The following is an 18,198-nucleotide window of genomic DNA, read 5'->3' on the forward strand; positions in this document are numbered from 1 at the left end:
TCAGGTAAAAAAAAAAACTTTTTAATATAATAAGTTAAAAAAATATTTTGTTCTTTTGTACATAATGGCAAAGCCCGGTCATTTACATCAAAGTAAAACAAAATCGTTTGTCCTAGGGTATAGAAAAGGTAGCATTAATGTAAAAATCTTTTGTCATTATGGCCATATACTAGTATACTGATAAAAACTCACAGCGTAATCAAAGATGTATATTTATATACATAAGAGCGGTCGTAATAAACCTGAAATGGAACCATCTTTGCCTAAACCTAGTGTGATCATAAAATTCCTGGGCCCGGCACCATAAAACTTTCTCAGACAGATTTTTTACTCAAGTCTATGTTAAATCATATACTTGAGTAAAAAATATGTCTGAGAATAGTTTTATGATGCCGGGCCGAGATGATAATGTCATATGTATTGTGAAGGCTGGTGTCTGCTTGTTACATTGGGCATATCATTAAAAAGAAGTGGTCCCAAGAAAGATCCTTGTGGTATGCCGCTTTAACCGGATTTTTGTCATTCACTACGCTTTGTTTCTTCACAACTTTATATAATATGTATTGTTTATAGTGTAAATGCTATCTATGCAATTTTAATGTTTTAATTTTTGAGAACGGGCTTTATATAAGTTGTACAACTTGTGCCCAATCCCATTGCACATTTGGCAATAAAATATGATATGATAAAATCAAACTGAAACTCTTGGATCAAGGACAGGGGCGTAGGAAGCGGGGGGGGGGGGGGGGGGGGGGGGGGGGGGGGGGGGGGCAGGGGGGGCAGGGGGGCAACTGCCCCCCCCCGTTCCCCAGGACGGGGGGGGGCAAACATGTCTTTTTGCCCCCCCCCCCCCCCCCCCCCCATTTTCGCCGACTGAAATTTTCTAAAAATGCTTATTTGAAAGAAAAAAGGGTCCTCCTACATATTTTTCGTACTTCATTCTAGAAAATTTTCCGCTGCGCGGCGCATTTCCTAAAACGTTCAAGCACATAATGTCAAACCTTAAATAGTAAAAATTCAATACACACAAACTAGACTAAAAATGTCCATCAAGGGATTCTATGTACTATTTAAAAAAATGTCTCTTAAAAGATCAATTTGTTTATATGTCTTAGCGAGACAATTAATTCATTTTTTATGTGCCGATGGTGTGAAGCCGGTATATTCAGATCGAGTAGGGTTGCATAATGTTATGACGACACAATTAGCATTTCTAAATGCAGGTAGCTTTAAATCGAAAATTACCATGTTAAGAACGCTTTATAATCATTAAAATTTATCGTAAAACTCATCTAAGCCATTCTAAATCGTAATTTTTTCCAGGGGAGACCGGACCCCCCAAACACCAAAATCTCGCGCTTTCGGGCGATCGCAAAATTATCAAAATACATAAAACTCATCCCGGGGGTCACCCTCAGACCCCTAATAAAACACCAAAATCTCGCACCTTCGACGCTCACACGCTAATTTGGCCAATTTGCGTAGTTGTTAATTTCCTTTTAGAGACTCCATTAAATTGTCTATAAATGTGTACAAGGATTAAATTTAGTGATATATGAAAAATGTATATAAGCATGCATGGTTGGGAGTTGAATTAATCTCCTCCTGTAGGTGCGGCGGGGGGGGGGGGGGGGGGGGTTACAAAATATTGAGGATCTTTGTGCCCCCCCCCCCCCCCCCCCCCATGACGTTTCATCTTCCTACGCCACTGCAGGAGTAACACTGACGAGCGATGTCATATATTTTGCAGTTTTATGTACGATTCATTGATAAAGGGCTTACGTAAATGCTTTATCAAATGTTTTCATAAAGTCACAGTATAGAAATATCAATGCATGCGCCTTTATCCAAAATATCCTTTCATCTCTTCGACAGGGGTCTGAGAATTAGTTACAGCAGCGACGTATTATATCTACGTCTCTGATTACAGTTTATACTATTTGGACCCACTAGAGTGACCAAAGACCATTTTTAGACGTTTTAGGGGAAATGTGTTGCTTCAACATACCCCCAGAATGCTTAATTCACCAATGGTAAAACGTACACGTTTACTTTGTTCAAACTCCAAAGATCGTGAAAGATGTGATGTCCGTCGTCCGTATGTTAATAATTCACTGCAAAATTGACTTCTTCAAAAAAACATTGGTATCAAAATTACACAAATTGTTGAGCTGATCCCGGACCGTAGGAGCCGGGATAAATGAATCGATGACTGTATTATAACTATTCTTTGAATCTGATTCAAACCCTGTGATGTTTCATTTTATATCGCAGACTATAAGGTATAATCTGACTGCATATATAGGTAATAATATATTATAGGACTTCATTGAATATTACTAAGCATCTATAATAAAATATTTAATGCGTGCGCCTGTGGGGTATTCAGTACTGATTTTTTCTTATTTCAAAATTACTATGTCTTGTATTCCAAATTGTACACATAGTTGATCTGAGCACCGCGGACTAAAAAGGCGGCGCATTTGGTTGATTTGTCCGTATTGCTATGCATGTATATATAAACCAGTGTTGGGATCGTCTGTCAGACATGCTCCATTGCTTCAAGTACAATCCAAACCGACAATACAGCACCCAAAATATTCCTATAAAACGATTTTTTTTTCGAAATAGTTTTAAGCAAGCATTGATTCGATATCGCGGTTCACACGTACATCCTAGTGCGTATGGTCAGTTTTGAAGTACACTTTACTGTATCTTAAGATGTAAGACTTCTTAACCTTGTGTCCGATCCCATTTGTATTTTAATAAAATGAACCATATTTTATTTACAGTATTTATCAGTTGGAAACCAATAGTAGATAATCACAAAACCCAAAACGGTCAGTGCCAAGTTAAACGTATATTCGATCGGATTAGCATCACGTGATATCTCCCCACCGTTTAAACGACCTCTCGGCCTCTTGTTTGATTATAGGCGTTACATCAATATTTGGTTCTACATTTCCTTTCGATATAAGGTTTATATGTATCATTATCTTGGGAACCATCGTTTTTTACCCAAATTTTTGATGCGTAAATTACACTGGTAGAAGTTTTTTCAGCCCCAAAAAGTACCTGCGAAAACTGGTGCGAACTTTATACGAGTTTTTTTTTACCGTATCCTTGGGAAAAACAGCGAGTTAATTTACTCGCCAGAGAGTGATATCGTCGTTTGTTACAGATTTTGCATACCACATTTAAAACTCTCTGGAATTGTCTTATTTGCTTCCTGAATAATAAATGACCATTGCTGTTCTGCTGTTCATAACTGCATCATGAAAAAGAATTTTTACTTTGTCTGCACACAATTTCTTATTGTGTTGAAAATTCTTCCACTGATCAAATCCAGTTTTCAGTAAACCAGGAAAACCTTGCTAGTTCTGGGTAAAATGCATGGGGTCTTATTTGCGGGAGGCATCTTATGAGTACAAATACGATAATGAGAATATTATATACTTTCCTCGTCATTCTCTCTATAATTTCGATTTCAGTAAAGACCTCCTTTCTTCAGTTTGTTGACTAATTTGATACATTGATTTTGTCTGGGGTATCTCACTGACCCCTGATGTTGTCAGATCGTCTATGTGAGAATAAGGATCAGATTGGCAATGAGCAACAAACTAAATACAGTGATCAGGTATTGGAAGAGTGGATGACAAGAACTTATACAATGTATATACAATACAATGTATAAGGCCACATCCTCGATACTCCAGGGATTACAATACTAACAATAATATCAGATATTTAGATAATATACTATCTAAATCTCTGCTGATATCAGATATACACCCCTGGAATATTCCATAGCAACGTTGAGGCAAGTCAGGAGAAAAACAAGAGATCCCAGAGGGATCTTGGCGCCCACCAAAGAATGATCTATATCTGACAAAGGAAAGATGGATCTTTTCTCTACTTTTTAAACTTTTTCAAACATACTACACATAAAATTTGAGACAGATCGCTTCAGTACCTTTTGAGAAATAGCGGTAACAAACTTCAACCATCAAAATCCAAGATGACTCCTTGGCGGCCATCTTGTTGATCAATCGGTCCCAAATCACAATATGCACAACTAGGGCCCTAGGGGAACCTACATGTGAAATTTGAGAAAGATCCATTCAATACTTTCTGAGAAATAGCGATAACAAACTTTGAATATAAAAATCCAAGATGGCTGCCTGGCAGTAATTTTGTTGACCGATCGGTCCCAAATCACAATATGCACAACTAGGGCCCTAGGGGAACCTACATATGAATTTTGAGACAGATCCCTTCAGTACTTTCTGAGAAATAGCGATAACAAACTTTGAATAACAAAATCCAAGATGGCTGCCTGGCGGCCATCTTGTTAACCGATCGGTCCCAAAATGCAATATGCACAACAAGGTCCTTAGGGGAACCTACATATGAAATTTGAGACAGATCCCTTCAGTACTATATGAGAAATAGCCATAACAAACTTTAACTATCGAAATCCAAGATGGCGGCCTGGCGGCCATTTTGTTCACCTATCGGTCCAAAAATGCAATATGCACAACAAGGGCCCTAGGGGAACCTACATATTAAATTTGAGAAAGTTCCCTTCTGCACTTTTTGAGAAATGGGGATATCGAACCTTAACTATCAAAATCAAAGATGGCTGCCTGGCGGCCATCTTGTTTTTCCGATCAGCCTCAAAATCTGTATGGCACAACTAGGGACCAAGGGTAACCTCCATGTGAAGTTTGAACAAAATCCCTTCAGTAGTTCTCAAGAAATATCGATAACAAACTTCAACTGCCAAAATCAAAGATGGCTGCCTGGCGGCCATCTTGTTTTTCCGATCAGCCTCAAAATCTGTGTGGCACAACTAGGGACCAAGGGTAACCTCCATGTGAAGTTTGAACAAAATCCCTTCAGTAGTTCTCAAGAAATATCGATAACAAACTTCAACTGCCAAAATCAAAGATGGCTGCCTGGCGGCCATCTTGTTTTTCCGATCAGCCTCAAAATCTGTATGGCACAACTAGGGACCAAGGGTAACCTCCATGTGAAGTTTGAACAAAACCCCTTCAGTAGTTCTCAAGAAATATAGATAACAAACTTCAACTGCCAAAATCAAAGATGGCTGCCTGGCGGCCATCTTGTTTTTCCGATCAGCCTCAAAATTTGTATGGCACAACTAGGGACCAAGGGTAACCTCCATGTGAAGTTTGAACAGAATCCCTTCAGTAGTTCTCAAGAAATATCGATAACAAACTTCAACTGCCAAAATCAAAGATGGCTGCCTGGCGGCCATCTTGTTTTTCCGATCAGCCTCAAAATCTGTATGGCACAAATATGGACCAAGGGGACCCTCCATGTGAAGTTTGAACAAAATCCCTGCAGCAGTTTTTTAGAAATAGTGATAACAAGCATTGTTTACGGACGGACAACGGACGACGGACGGAGGACGACGGACGACGGACCACGTACGCAGGGCGATTTGAATAGCCCACCATCTGATGATGGTGGGCTAAAAACCCAATCATAGACCTATAGATACTTCCTTTGAAGATTATAGAGAGCAAAGCCCAACTTTAAAGCCACAGTCAACCACAATGAACCTTATTCAATAATTTTGAAGTACATCTAAGGACCAGAGCCTTAGATTTTGCTATGAACTATTTTAGAGGTGAATACAATGACAGTGATAGCAACCCCTGGAGTATCAAAAATGATAAGGCCCTGAAGCATTATTTGTCATTGAATACATTCATAACACCATCCTTCACTCAAGATGTCAGGCTTGTGGGTGTCCCAAACCTTACTGTAATCCTCCCTGGTTTTGTTTTTAAGATTTCTTTAAAAAGAGTGTTTCTCAGTTTAATCCATCGTCAGAAATCCACGAGTCACTGCACTACGTTTGTGACGTCACAGCTCTACATTTGTGACGTCACAAATGTACTCCTGGGTTTCCCACGATGAGTTTAATTTGGCTGCTTTAACTTTGATTTAAGAAAGAAGGACATTCACTTGAACACACTTGGTCATCCTGGATATTCCAGGGGTTCCAATCACTTAAGATCTCTACAGCCCTGGACTATCTCATAGTGAAATTGAAGGCAGCTCAGTGGAAAACATTTGACCAATCACAGGCTAGCAAAGATTTCCTTTGAAGACTACAGAGAGAGAGATGCCTAATATCAAAGCTACACAGTCAACCACAGTGTACCGTTATACGACTCTTTTGATGTACATCAAATGACAAAATTACCTGTTCTATTATGTTGCCTCCAGTTTTACTATGAGATAGTCCAGGAGTGTAGAGATCGAAAGTGATCGGATCCCCTGGAGTATCGAGGATGACACTTGGTAGTCCTTTATCCAAGTTTGCTACAAGTCCAACATCATGTCTCTAAGTCTATTGATAATTAAATGACCAGAAAAGCAGTTTGAAGATTTTAGTCCATTTGATCCCAGTGACCTTGCATAAAGGTCATTCATTTGAACAACCTTGTTAGCACTTAAACCTTGCATGCTAAATGGCCAATATCATCAGTACCCTGGTTCTTCCATTTAGATGTGAAGAATACTTTGAATGGAAAGTTTATGCATGAGATATTACGACAGCTGAAGCACAATGATTATACATATGTATAACATATTTGACCCAATAAGCTCCCTATCCCTACACCTACAGGCACTCTTCCCCTTTTTCAGACCTCAATTTCACTTATATAATTACCGGTACTTTGAATTAAATGAACACAAAAAATATGAAAAATTGTATATATGGAATATAAACCATATGCCCATGTCCAAATGAAAAAAAAAGTTGTCTTATTTTATTGCTTTAAGAAATTGATTTATGGTTTATTTTTGTGAAATGTTAGTCCAAATTTGGTCCTAATAAGTGCTTCCTCATTTTTCTTTCATTTTAAGTGCCAATGTGCTTGTTGGGTTGAATATGGCAAAGGTTATTTTGACCCTTATGGTCAGATGACCTTATATATCACAAAGAAGGAAACATCTCAGTATTTTTATATAATGTTTTTGGTTTAATTTCAACACCAGTACACCCTTGATGATGTGGAGGTTTAATACTGGATCTGCAAAATGAACAGGTATATTCAAATTTGGATGATAATCCTGATAGAAAGTTGGAAAAAATGGTTGTAATAAAGTTATACTATACTACAATTCCTAGTTGTATGTGCCCTTTGAAGAAGGAATCAGGACTATGTACATATATTGTACTTTCCTATATCATTGTTTCTGGTATCACCAAAGATAAATGATCACATTTATATTCAGTATGTTCCATATCAATAACAGATGTTAGATTTTCCCTCAAGTAAATGACATTCACACCATCATATCATGCTGTGTTTGTATATTTCCCCAGTATCACATTCCCTCATCAACAATCTGGTCATGATTCTGAAGGCTTCTTTTTGTTTCTATCACTGATAATGTCTGAGAACCACTGCGGTCTTGGCTTCTCCATCTGTACAATAAATTTATTCTGTAATTTGTGCTGCTCTCTATCTTCATCTTCATATATCACTGCTATTTCTGAACGTGGAGTGTCATATTTGAGGTGGTCGCCCATCCGTTCCATCATCTCTTGGGTCTCCTGTCGCACTTTGTCATAGCAAGCGCCTGTAAAAAGATAGCATAAATATCAAGTAAGAGTACTGTTAGTGTTCAAATACAATTTCCTGTTCTACCTGAAACTATAATTATGCCAACTATATTACCCCACATTAGAAACAATGGAAACCAAACGAAATGACATGTTATTTTTGAAAATAGAACTATTATTGATGTCATATCAAACTTATATTCCCCACAATTAAAAAGTATTTGTCATACTGCAAAAATGTATAAAGGATTCATATAGGTAACTTTGCTGGTTTTGTAAGACAATATTACTTATCCCAAGCAGTTTACCTTAAATGAAGATGCTTGCATTCAAGGGATATCTCAAAACTTTTTTTATAATAAAAGAAATGAACCTTTACTGAGTTCATCTGTCACACTACTGAGGTTTGATTTTCACTGATTTCATTCAAAAAGTTGTTAAGGTTCTGTAGTATGACAGATTTGTTATTGAGAATGAAGGCAGGTAACATAAATCACATATTACTGGGGAAATATAAAACCCAGACAGGTAATATAAGACCTTATAACGTCAATTCATCTGTCTACAGCCTTATAATACATATAACAAAGAATACCAGTAGGTTGGATGCATGATATTTACTAACTTCATTTGGTTTTCTACAAAGAAAACCGAAAAGATTCAATTTAAGCTCTCAAGTTGTTTTTTTCAAAATGGGGGTTTTGAGATCCCATAACGACCTTTTGTACAATTTACCGTCAATAAGTCCAACCTTCTGGTGATTATGACGTCGTCATTTGACGTGATTTTTGTGATGTCATAATCACCGGAAGGTGGGACTAATCGTTGGTAAATAGTACTTTACCCACGTCGTTTTGGGATCTCAAAACCAACATATTCAATAAATATTAATCTTTGTAAAACACCATAATTGTACCTCAATAATATTATTGAATGAAATATGAAAATTCAAATGGTTCAAACAAAGAAGATATAAACTCACCACATATTGTGTTGTACTTGTGAAAGCTTCCACACCGCACACATGACACAATATCTTTTTGTAAATTTTGATGTTTTCGTATGTAAGAATCTCCAAAGCGGCGAGTTTGTCTCTTTTCTTTTGACCTTCGTGACCTCTGTGTTTGATGTGAAGCCCACATTATTGCAGTTCCATTGAGTAACTCACTTAAGAGGGATTGGTTATCTGGTGGCATATTGTTAGTGCTCTCAGGTAATGCAGGACATCCAACCACTGCCGGCAAATACTCTGTAAATACATAGTAAATACATATCAGTATATTTCTTTTATCCTTACAATAATGCATGTGCAAAAAAAAAAAAAATAAAATGAATGGTGTTACAAAAAATCAAACATTATGAATGACCATCAAAATAAGGTCATTATATAATTATCAGTGCTTCAGATAATTTATGTATGAAGGGAGTACCTTAAAATTAATTTACCAATAGCATTAAATGAGGGCTCACTTTGAAGTATTTGCATGTATTGTATATTATAGTAGTGAACACTTTGAACAAAATTGTACAAATGTACATGATGATAAAGACTTTAGACTGTTTCTTCATACAAATTTGTTTAATGTTTATCTTATTGGAAATTCATCTTTCAATAATTCAGATAGATTTCAGAGATGATCCATTAATTTCAAGGAGATTTCAATGATGGAAACACAATTGTATTCATAATATCAAGGGAGTATTTGGAACTTCTAATTTCAGAAACGAGGGAGAAATCATTTATGATTTGGGAGTATTATACTCTTTTACTCTCTCTATCTGGATCACAGTTTAAATATTTACTAGACAGATATCATTCGGAGCCTGACACCCCACATAACATTTTGACAGATACTGTTAGCTGCCTACATGTACTTGCAGAAGGCCACATACAGTACATGTACATGGGATTGCTATGGTTACCATTTGTGTGCTAAATCTTAATTAAATGTCAATAAACTGAACATTGATGTTTTTGAAAAAAGCTTATGGGTTTGGTAAGGCCAAATAAATTAATAAATGTGTTTCTGGTATGTAACACACTTTAAAATGGAAGTGTCAGTAGATAGGTGTGGGTTTGGGTTTTATTAGTTTAACATCCTATTAACAGTCAGGGTCATGTAAGGACATGCCAGGTTTGTTGGTGGAGGTAAGATGGAGTACTAGGAGAAACTAGAAATATGTCTGCTAGACATTAAGTGCTCGTTAAATACTTCCTAACCTTAAATTCTGCTATGAAATCATCCTCTCCAACATGTGTACGTAGCACTTTCGCTCATTATCCTTGGGACTATTGCAAGGAGATGGTTTACGCCCTTGGTGCATTGTAAGAAATACTTTCATTCATCAGAACTTTAAATGTGAAATTACTTTGAAGTTCTTTGTTACATAAAATTGATACGATAAACTTGTTTCGTTGTTCGTTGGCCGGTACTAAAAGTTATCCATTTCGTCGCTTTCTTTTATTGACTATATAAACCTAAATTGCATTGTATTGTTCCGGAAATTTCCAAAGTCGATCAGATGCTTAGAATATTGTGACCGATGCAAGAGTTTGTATGATACGCCACTTGAAATTTACACAAAATAAATGCGTTTAGGGTTGGTGGTGGTATCCAATGTTTTAAATATTTTTTGTATGGCATGGTTTATGCTTATTAATGCATATATGCTTAAGATATTCAATCTGTCAAAATGTGATGTCTTATTCACCTGAATGACATCATTTTTGCGATCTCAAAACCCCCATATTGCGGTATCATCTTTAAATGGCTCATACCATCAAACCTGTCTTCAGAGTGGTAAATGATTGGAATGGTCTCCCAGCTATAAGTCTAAACTCCTTCAAATCAAGACCATTGGAGAAATCTACATATTAAATTCACACCTGACTGCTATTAACTAGGTTACTGTACAAACCACTTTTGAAAAAACGAGTGATCTATTTTAGTGTCACTGTGTCGCTAAATAAGAAACTCAGATTTCATATCAATATCAAACGTTAGGAAGATAAAGATATATCGTACAACAACTACTGTTGCCATAAATGTATAAGTAATGATCCAATCTAGGTTGATAGTTTGATAAATTGCGGTGTCAAAACTTATTGAGTGAAGCATACAGGACTCTAAAGGTGTAAGCCAGTGAAATTGTTTCGCTGCTTACCAGAAATTGCTTCTTTTAAACCTTTTTAAAACATTTAATTATGAAAAGTGATTTTAAAATATACATAATGTAAAATATCACCTCGTTGCGCAACAAGAAGAAGATCAAGGACGAGACCAAATATAGATCGGCCTTACAAGTCCAGATCTTACAACGGCTGGAAAATAGTGTGAACAGTGACCACCTCTGTATAGGAACTCCACTTAATAAGACCACTTTCTGGGGGTCCCAAATGGTAAATTTAACACAACTTGACATGTTTATAACTAAAAACATATATGGTATAATCATCACTATAATGACTACATGGTTACAAAGACTATTTCTTCTTGGTCTCTTAGGTGGGCTCTATGAACAGGTTTGGCATGTTATATCATCATGCATACACTACTAAGAGCGCAGTTCTCTGCGCGGCCGAAGGCCGCGTAGAGCGAAGCTCTACTAACCATAACACGTGTGTGAGCATATAGATTTCAGTTCACTCCAGTACCCCTTGGACTTTGAAATTGTGTCCCGCGGGAAAAGTCTCGCGCCTCCATGTAGGCAGCCATGTTTTAATTCTCGTTATCAGCACGACGAGATTTGAAACTTCTGTACTAGACTAAATGTGTTATCAGTATACGTTTTCAAATTACTGTAAGTAGTTTTAATTTACACATATACAAGAACAATGCAATAAATGTACTGGTCCAATATAAACTGTGTATGTTCTCAAGCGCACGGCACCGTCAGCAGTGACGTCACAAAACCTGACGCCAAAGATGACGGCACAGATTCTCGCGTATTTTTGATAGCATCTGCATCTGATAAAACAAGATTGAAGTATATTGAACTATTCCATTTGGATTATTTTGAATTCTTTCTAACTATCGATATATATATATATATATATATATATAGTATGTGCATGTCAGTGAAATATTTTATTGTTAATCTCGTAGAAAAATATGGACAATATAAAGTTATGATGTTATAATCTTCTACATGTAGCTGCGCTCTTCTGAGGCTTTGCCTTAAATTCATATTAGGCCTATAGCAACACACTAGTTCAACGTCAATTTACTTATCACAATAATCAGTAAAATGACAGTGCATCAAATATGCCTTACGATTTTGTGAGCCCATCCATCTCATAAACAATGAGTCTAAATGCCTCCATGCCCTCTGTAACCGCTGCAAGACACTCGTGTTGGTAGCCATATTGCTTGGACAGATGAGCCATGGACGATCTGTTACGAGATATTTGATTGGCTGACAGAATCATTTTCGGATATTTTGACCAATCATATTTTACATTACATTACACACCGGCGAATCCAACATGTCTGAAAGATACAGTTTCTCTCTCACCACTTTCAGGTAAATGTGTATTTACAAAAGAAACACCAAGTGTTTAGTTAAAAACCTTTCAAAACATGCACTTTCTTTCTCATTTAAACATGAAAATCGGTATTGAAAGTTTATTTTAATAATGGTTAATAAGAAAATAAGAAGGTATGGTAATTTTTCATGTGACTTGCATTTTTGAAGTTTTGCACAGAGGCCTAACTACATTGCAAGTAATTAATAGTTATGAATATACGTATATTGACATGAAAAATATTGGTTACCACCGAGCAGCATGTTTAAACAAATAGAACTTCATCAATAAACATCATGATATCCATAATCCATATATTTCTCTGAAATGCTATCCTTCTTTGTAACATTTAGGCCTAATGATAATAATAATGGCAATCTTTATCTGAAGACAGTGATTATAAAAGTAACCCTACAGTGTTATGGTTCTAGATTGGTTGATCACCATGGCCAGCAACAATTGGTAGAGAATTAATGATCAAATCAGGTCAAGAGTACGAATCTCAGTTGGATCACAGGCATCTGCTTCTGGTTTGATAAATATATAATAACCTACTGTACCCTACTCCCATAACATGAGAGTCGACTGGTCAGCCGTTTTTTTATCGGACGTTATTTTGCTGACTGTTAGACACGACGTAATGTTCCAAAAGTGTCTCATCGTGCTATACCTCTAACATTGTTGGAGTAACTGTACTCCTACTATTTATTTTTCAAAAACCAGATGCAGCCGTCTGTGGTTGGATGGTGCATTTTCTTTCCCGCTCCACTTAAATTTTATGATTGTGATTATTATTGTTTCAATCAAGTGAGATGAATAGCTAAATAAGGGATAGCCAAACCGGGGTTGTGTGTCAAGTCTGTTGGGGGAAACTGGTAAAAGAAGGAAGAGTGTAAGTTCGTTTCTGGATTGGGTTAATCGCCACATTAACCAATTCACTCATGGTCCATTAGTACTAGACAAGAGCAAACGATTAGTATTTGGAGCTCCTGGTCCAAACCCTGGTCTGGACATTAATTTTTATTCTCCTCTTCCAAAACATGTAATTGATAAACCGTAAGAGTTGTGTTAACAATTTTTATTGAAGTCATCATCACACTGATTTGTAACTGTACAGTTTCTACATTATGACTACAGTATTCAACCCAATAAGTGCCCAGGGCATATACAAATTGAAAAGAATAAAAAGATGCTAATAGGACGAAATTGTATTGGGAATCTTTTCATTTTTGTGTAGTTTTGGTCTTTATATATGCCTGGGCAATTGAAAACGAGGCCTCGAAAACGGGGAGGGGCGCTTAAAGGGACATGGACGCTTGTTAGGTCGAATACAGTAGGCATATAATTATAAATGAAGAACTTACATGTTAAAGGGTACACTTCCTTTTTGAAATGGCTCTGGATTTTTAAAGTGAGAATTTAAATGGTTATGACTATTCCAACTGAACCAAAGAAACACATTATATGAACTTTAAGGCCCTTGGGCCTCTTGTTTTATATTTCTCACCATTAACTTTTGATTTGTTAGTTTGATGAAATTGATGCTAATTTCTGTGACTAATGCCCTCATTAAGAATTAAATCTGTGTCTGACTTGGTAAAAAAAAAAAAACTCAATCAGCCAAGCCTTAATATGTTCAGTTGTTCACTGATCTCGGACAGAAGCTATATTTACACTATGTATGTACATGTACATTTATTTCAAAATCATAGAGTAAGTATTTAGTGATTATAAGTTACGAGAAGAAAAAATGGACATTTAGATTTTTTAATCTATTGAATTTGCAGTCCCTCTGGGAAACTTGTACAGATTGAGTATGCCTTGGCAGCCGTAGCAGCAGGTGCGCCTTCTGTTGGAATTAAAGGTGAGGTTAAAGTTTAAATAGTTTCAGACTTTTTAATACACAAATTATACTTTTTTCTTTTAAAATGTCTAATTTAATCAAACATTTTAATTTGGATTTGGCAGCAGTTAAATAAACATAAAATCATCCTGTTCTCCCTAAAAAGTACAAACATATGTGGTAGAACAAATAAAGTGATTTGAAATTTTATGTTTACCAACATTTTGTCCATTATTTTTCAGCTACAAATGGAGTTGTGCTGGCTACAGAAAAGAAACAGAAGTCTATATTATATGATGAGAATAGTATACACAAGATAGAAATGATAACAAAGAATGTGGGCATGGTGTACAGTGGAATGGGACCAGATTACAGGTAAATAACAAAATCTTCTGTTATATGGGACCAGATTACAGGTAAAACAACAAAACACAGGTAGAACACAGAATCCTAAGTAAGATATTTTTATGTGGAAAACTGATGAAGATAAATTACAGGTTAAAACAGCTTTTTAATATATTAATTGGAGGGCTGATGCTGTTTTAGATAAAACTATGTTTATAGTTGCTATCATATTTGATTATGTATGCTACTAAATTTACATTTTATTGTAATCTACTGACACTAAACCCCTACTAATTATAAGCAGTAAGGATAATAATCCCTCATCCCTCATTATCAAGGCATCTTTTAGAACTAGGGTCATGTTTGATTCTGTTGGAAGGAGATCAGGTATAATACTACACAAAAAATTTTGCTTTGAATTGTTCTTTTAAATAATTACAGAGTATTGGTGAAGAGTGCTCGTAAATCAGCACAGCAGTACTACATGTTGTACCAGGAACACATTCCTACAGCCCAGATCGTACAGAGGATAGCACATGTCATGCAGGAACACACACAATCAGGGTAAGAACAACAGAACCATATCATACTAAAGTGCACTTTTGGGCTGAGACTGTTAATATACTCATTTTAATGCAAATACGAAAAAAACTGTAAATTATTATTTATTATTGGCGATATAAATTAGTGCATTTCAGTGGTTTAATACGGGAAATATCATTTTACAAAATTTAGCACTGAACATGTAATAGAATTCTATAAAATGTTTTTCTAGGGGGGGGGGGGAAATATAATAAAATAAAAGCATGCTTAAAAAATCACTTGCACAAATTAAGATGTGAAATTCTGAATTCCATTTAGACCTCTTGTTCCACTCCTGAATAACTTTAGATGTCCGGATATGTTTATTTTTCTTCAGTAATTAATAATTACCTTTTCCATCCATTTAATGCGAAGTATTTGATAATATGTAAACAGCATGAAATTTCTTTTTTACATGTCAGGAATTTTGTATCAATGTGTAATCATTGTATTTATTGCTTTGATACTAGAGGTGTGCGGCCTTTTGGTGTATCCCTCCTGTTGGCTGGTTGGGATGAAGATGAGGAGAAGCCATACCTCTACCAATGTGACCCCTCTGTAAGTACAACCTGTCAAACTCATTCATGTTAATAGTATTTATATAGGAAGAAATTTTATTATTTGTGTCCCTACCAATGTGATCACTTGGTAAATTTAGATACAGGTTGACCAACATGTTTCTGATATCCAGTGATCACTAAACTCCATCCAAGTTTTGTTTTATTTAAGTTGTTACATATGACTTACCATTGATATTGTTTTCTCTATCAGGGAGCCTATTTTGCATGGAAAGCTACTGCCATTGGAAAGAACCATGTGAATGGAAAGACCTTTTTAGAGAAAAGGTAAATAAAAATAAGTCCATTATTTTCTGATTGCGAGGATAACTGCTGTACAATAAATGTATGATTAAGGAGCACTAGCAAGCTATCAATGGTTTCAATTGTCATTAATCTATTATATGAACTAAAATCAAGTATTCTCAATATCTCACAAAGTCCCAATAGAGTCATGGTAAAATGTTACTTTTTATATGCTTTTCGATAAGTTTTCGATCACAATAGTGTATTAAGTGTTTGAATTACTGACAGTAGCAGGTAAAAGGAAATAACTTGAGACCAAAAATGCATTATCAAACAAAATTGCGACCAATTTTATACTCAAATTTAGTTGAATTCATAATGTGATACACTTTACTGTATCAGGATACAATAATTGCAATTGTAGTCTGCAAACTATCCCAATAGTGTTTCACACGAAAGCAATAATATTTCAATAATAACAATTATAGGCATTAATTGTCCCTACCTTTCACCAAAGCTACAAAGCATATGATAAGAATTGAAAGGTATTTACTAAAGGGTCATACAACCAATCAGTGCAATTTTCTGTGTGTAATTTATACATATATTAAATTCGGTAATCATTTTGAGATATCTGATTTATAATAAAAAAACATTTCTTTGGTATTGAGAGAGTAAAATGATGTAGTTCAGTACGATAAGACATCCCACCTTCCAGGGATTATGATGTTATATTTTTGGTTCGACTGTATGATCTCACAATAGCTGAAGGGTGTAATTGATTGCACATGTATTCAACCAAGTCCTTTTACTTAAACGAACCACCATATTACGTGGTAACCCAAATCTAGGTATATACATTTATATTTATCAAATAAATCATCTCTTTAAAGTGAAGAAAGTAATTGTGCTGTTCATTGCATAGAATACATTAAACTTTAATTGGTTTATTTTCATTCCTTGTTTAGATACAGTGATAACCTTGAGTTAGAAGATGCTGTCCATACAGCCATTCTGACCTTGAAAGAAAGTTTTGAAGGTCAAATGACAGAAGATAATATTGAGATCGGAATCTGTAACCAGGACGGTTTTAAAAGATTATCGCCAGCAGAGGTTAAAGACTATTTAGCTTCAGTACAATAGTGGACCATCCCCACCAAGATGTTACATTGTGTTTTCTTAAAATCTTCATTTCAAGTGATACCATCTATTACAAAGGACAATTTCTGGAAATGCTGAACAACTGAGCTTACAAAGTTTATACTTGAACTTTGACCTGACAGATTTGTTTTATTCTCGGGATCAACAACAATTGATGTTACCTGTAACCTTGTTTTCAAAAGACTGGCCTGATTATAATCACTGAAAAGGGAATAAAAAGAAACAGAAAATTCAGCTTGGTGGCCAGCAAAATTGTATCCTGTGACACTGAACAATGTGTACCAGTATTGAGAAGATGTATTTGTGGAAATTCAAATACTGGTACTGTAAATCTAGTGCTATTATTTAATGTGAAGATCAACTTATCTAATAATGACATGTTCCATGTAAGGACATTGATGTGATTACATCATTGTTACACATTTCATTATAAAATAAATCATCTTTCATTTATTACTACATGGTATGATTTTGTATTTTTTCATAGATCTAGTGTATAAGTGAAGTAATGTCTGGCACTTTATCAAAGAACGGTACTAACATGATGCAAAACCCATCATGTATCTTTTCTTGACAATGGCCTTTTATTTTATTACAATTTTTCAGCTCTAGTAGGCCTAAAGGTGGATACAAAAAAATCTTCATTGCTTTCAAAACAGGTCCGAGGCCTCGCATGAGCACCATTTAAACATTTTAAGAGCTGTTTACAGTCAAAAGTAGTGGTCTACACTAGTACTGCCTTCCAAAAGTTCCCACACGTGCAGTTTTATAAATATACATTAAGTACAGAAATATGTAAATCTTTTTAATACAGACATCAGTATATAGTATTTATCAACTTACTTATCTTCTCTAACTCATTAATTGTTTTTTCAAGAGGTAAATCAGAGATAAAACTGCTAGCAAACTTTTACATATGTAACAGAACTTTTAGAGGACACTCAGTGATTTTTTCACCTTATATAACTAGGGTCCGTAAACAACCCCATTTCCAATGCCAAACCCCCCCTATTTTTTCCCCAATTACAATAAAAAATTCAAAAATCAAATTGCTGAAAAACAAATAAAACCGGGAAATCTTCCCCCTCGTTAAATCTAAAAACTGAAACTGTTGTATTGGTCGCCACCTTTTGATTAAGTGAAACAGTTTACAGTTTTACAATATCTAATCACCTGTAATACCATGTTCAGTAATGGCTAACTTTCCCCCCCCAAGACCGCTGTTTTTGTGATTGAAAATTCCCAATTTGTTACAAACATTTTTTCCCCAAAATACTCTGAAAAATCACTGGCAGCGTATATGAAAATTGAACCAGTTCAATACAAATTG

At 35.5% G+C, this 18,198-nt stretch overlaps 2 protein-coding genes across 2 annotated transcripts; one reads left to right on the forward strand and one right to left on the reverse strand.

Annotated features, from left to right (window-relative positions):
* Positions 1-7,001: 7,001 nt before the first annotated feature.
* On the reverse strand, positions 7,002-11,998 carry LOC138321590 (large ribosomal subunit protein bL32m-like). Its single transcript, XM_069265363.1, has 3 exons — positions 11,884-11,998; positions 8,592-8,858; positions 7,002-7,626 (listed from the first exon to the last, which is right to left on the reverse strand). Exons 1-3 carry the CDS (start codon positions 11,972-11,974, stop codon positions 7,397-7,399), a joined length of 588 nt encoding a protein of 195 aa, XP_069121464.1. The 5' UTR covers positions 11,975-11,998; the 3' UTR covers positions 7,002-7,396.
* On the forward strand, positions 11,981-17,327 carry LOC138321589 (proteasome subunit alpha type-2). Its single transcript, XM_069265362.1, has 7 exons — positions 11,981-12,133; positions 13,922-13,998; positions 14,220-14,352; positions 14,764-14,886; positions 15,375-15,462; positions 15,676-15,749; positions 16,676-17,327. The coding sequence occupies exons 1-7, from the start codon at positions 12,096-12,098 to the stop codon at positions 16,848-16,850; spliced, it is 708 nt and encodes a 235-aa protein (XP_069121463.1). The 5' UTR covers positions 11,981-12,095; the 3' UTR covers positions 16,851-17,327.
* The last annotated feature ends 871 nt before the right edge of the window (positions 17,328-18,198 follow it).

This window comes from Argopecten irradians, chromosome 4 (genome assembly GCF_041381155.1).
Source record: "Argopecten irradians isolate NY chromosome 4, Ai_NY, whole genome shotgun sequence".
Classification (NCBI taxonomy): Eukaryota; Metazoa; Mollusca; class Bivalvia; order Pectinida; family Pectinidae; genus Argopecten; species Argopecten irradians.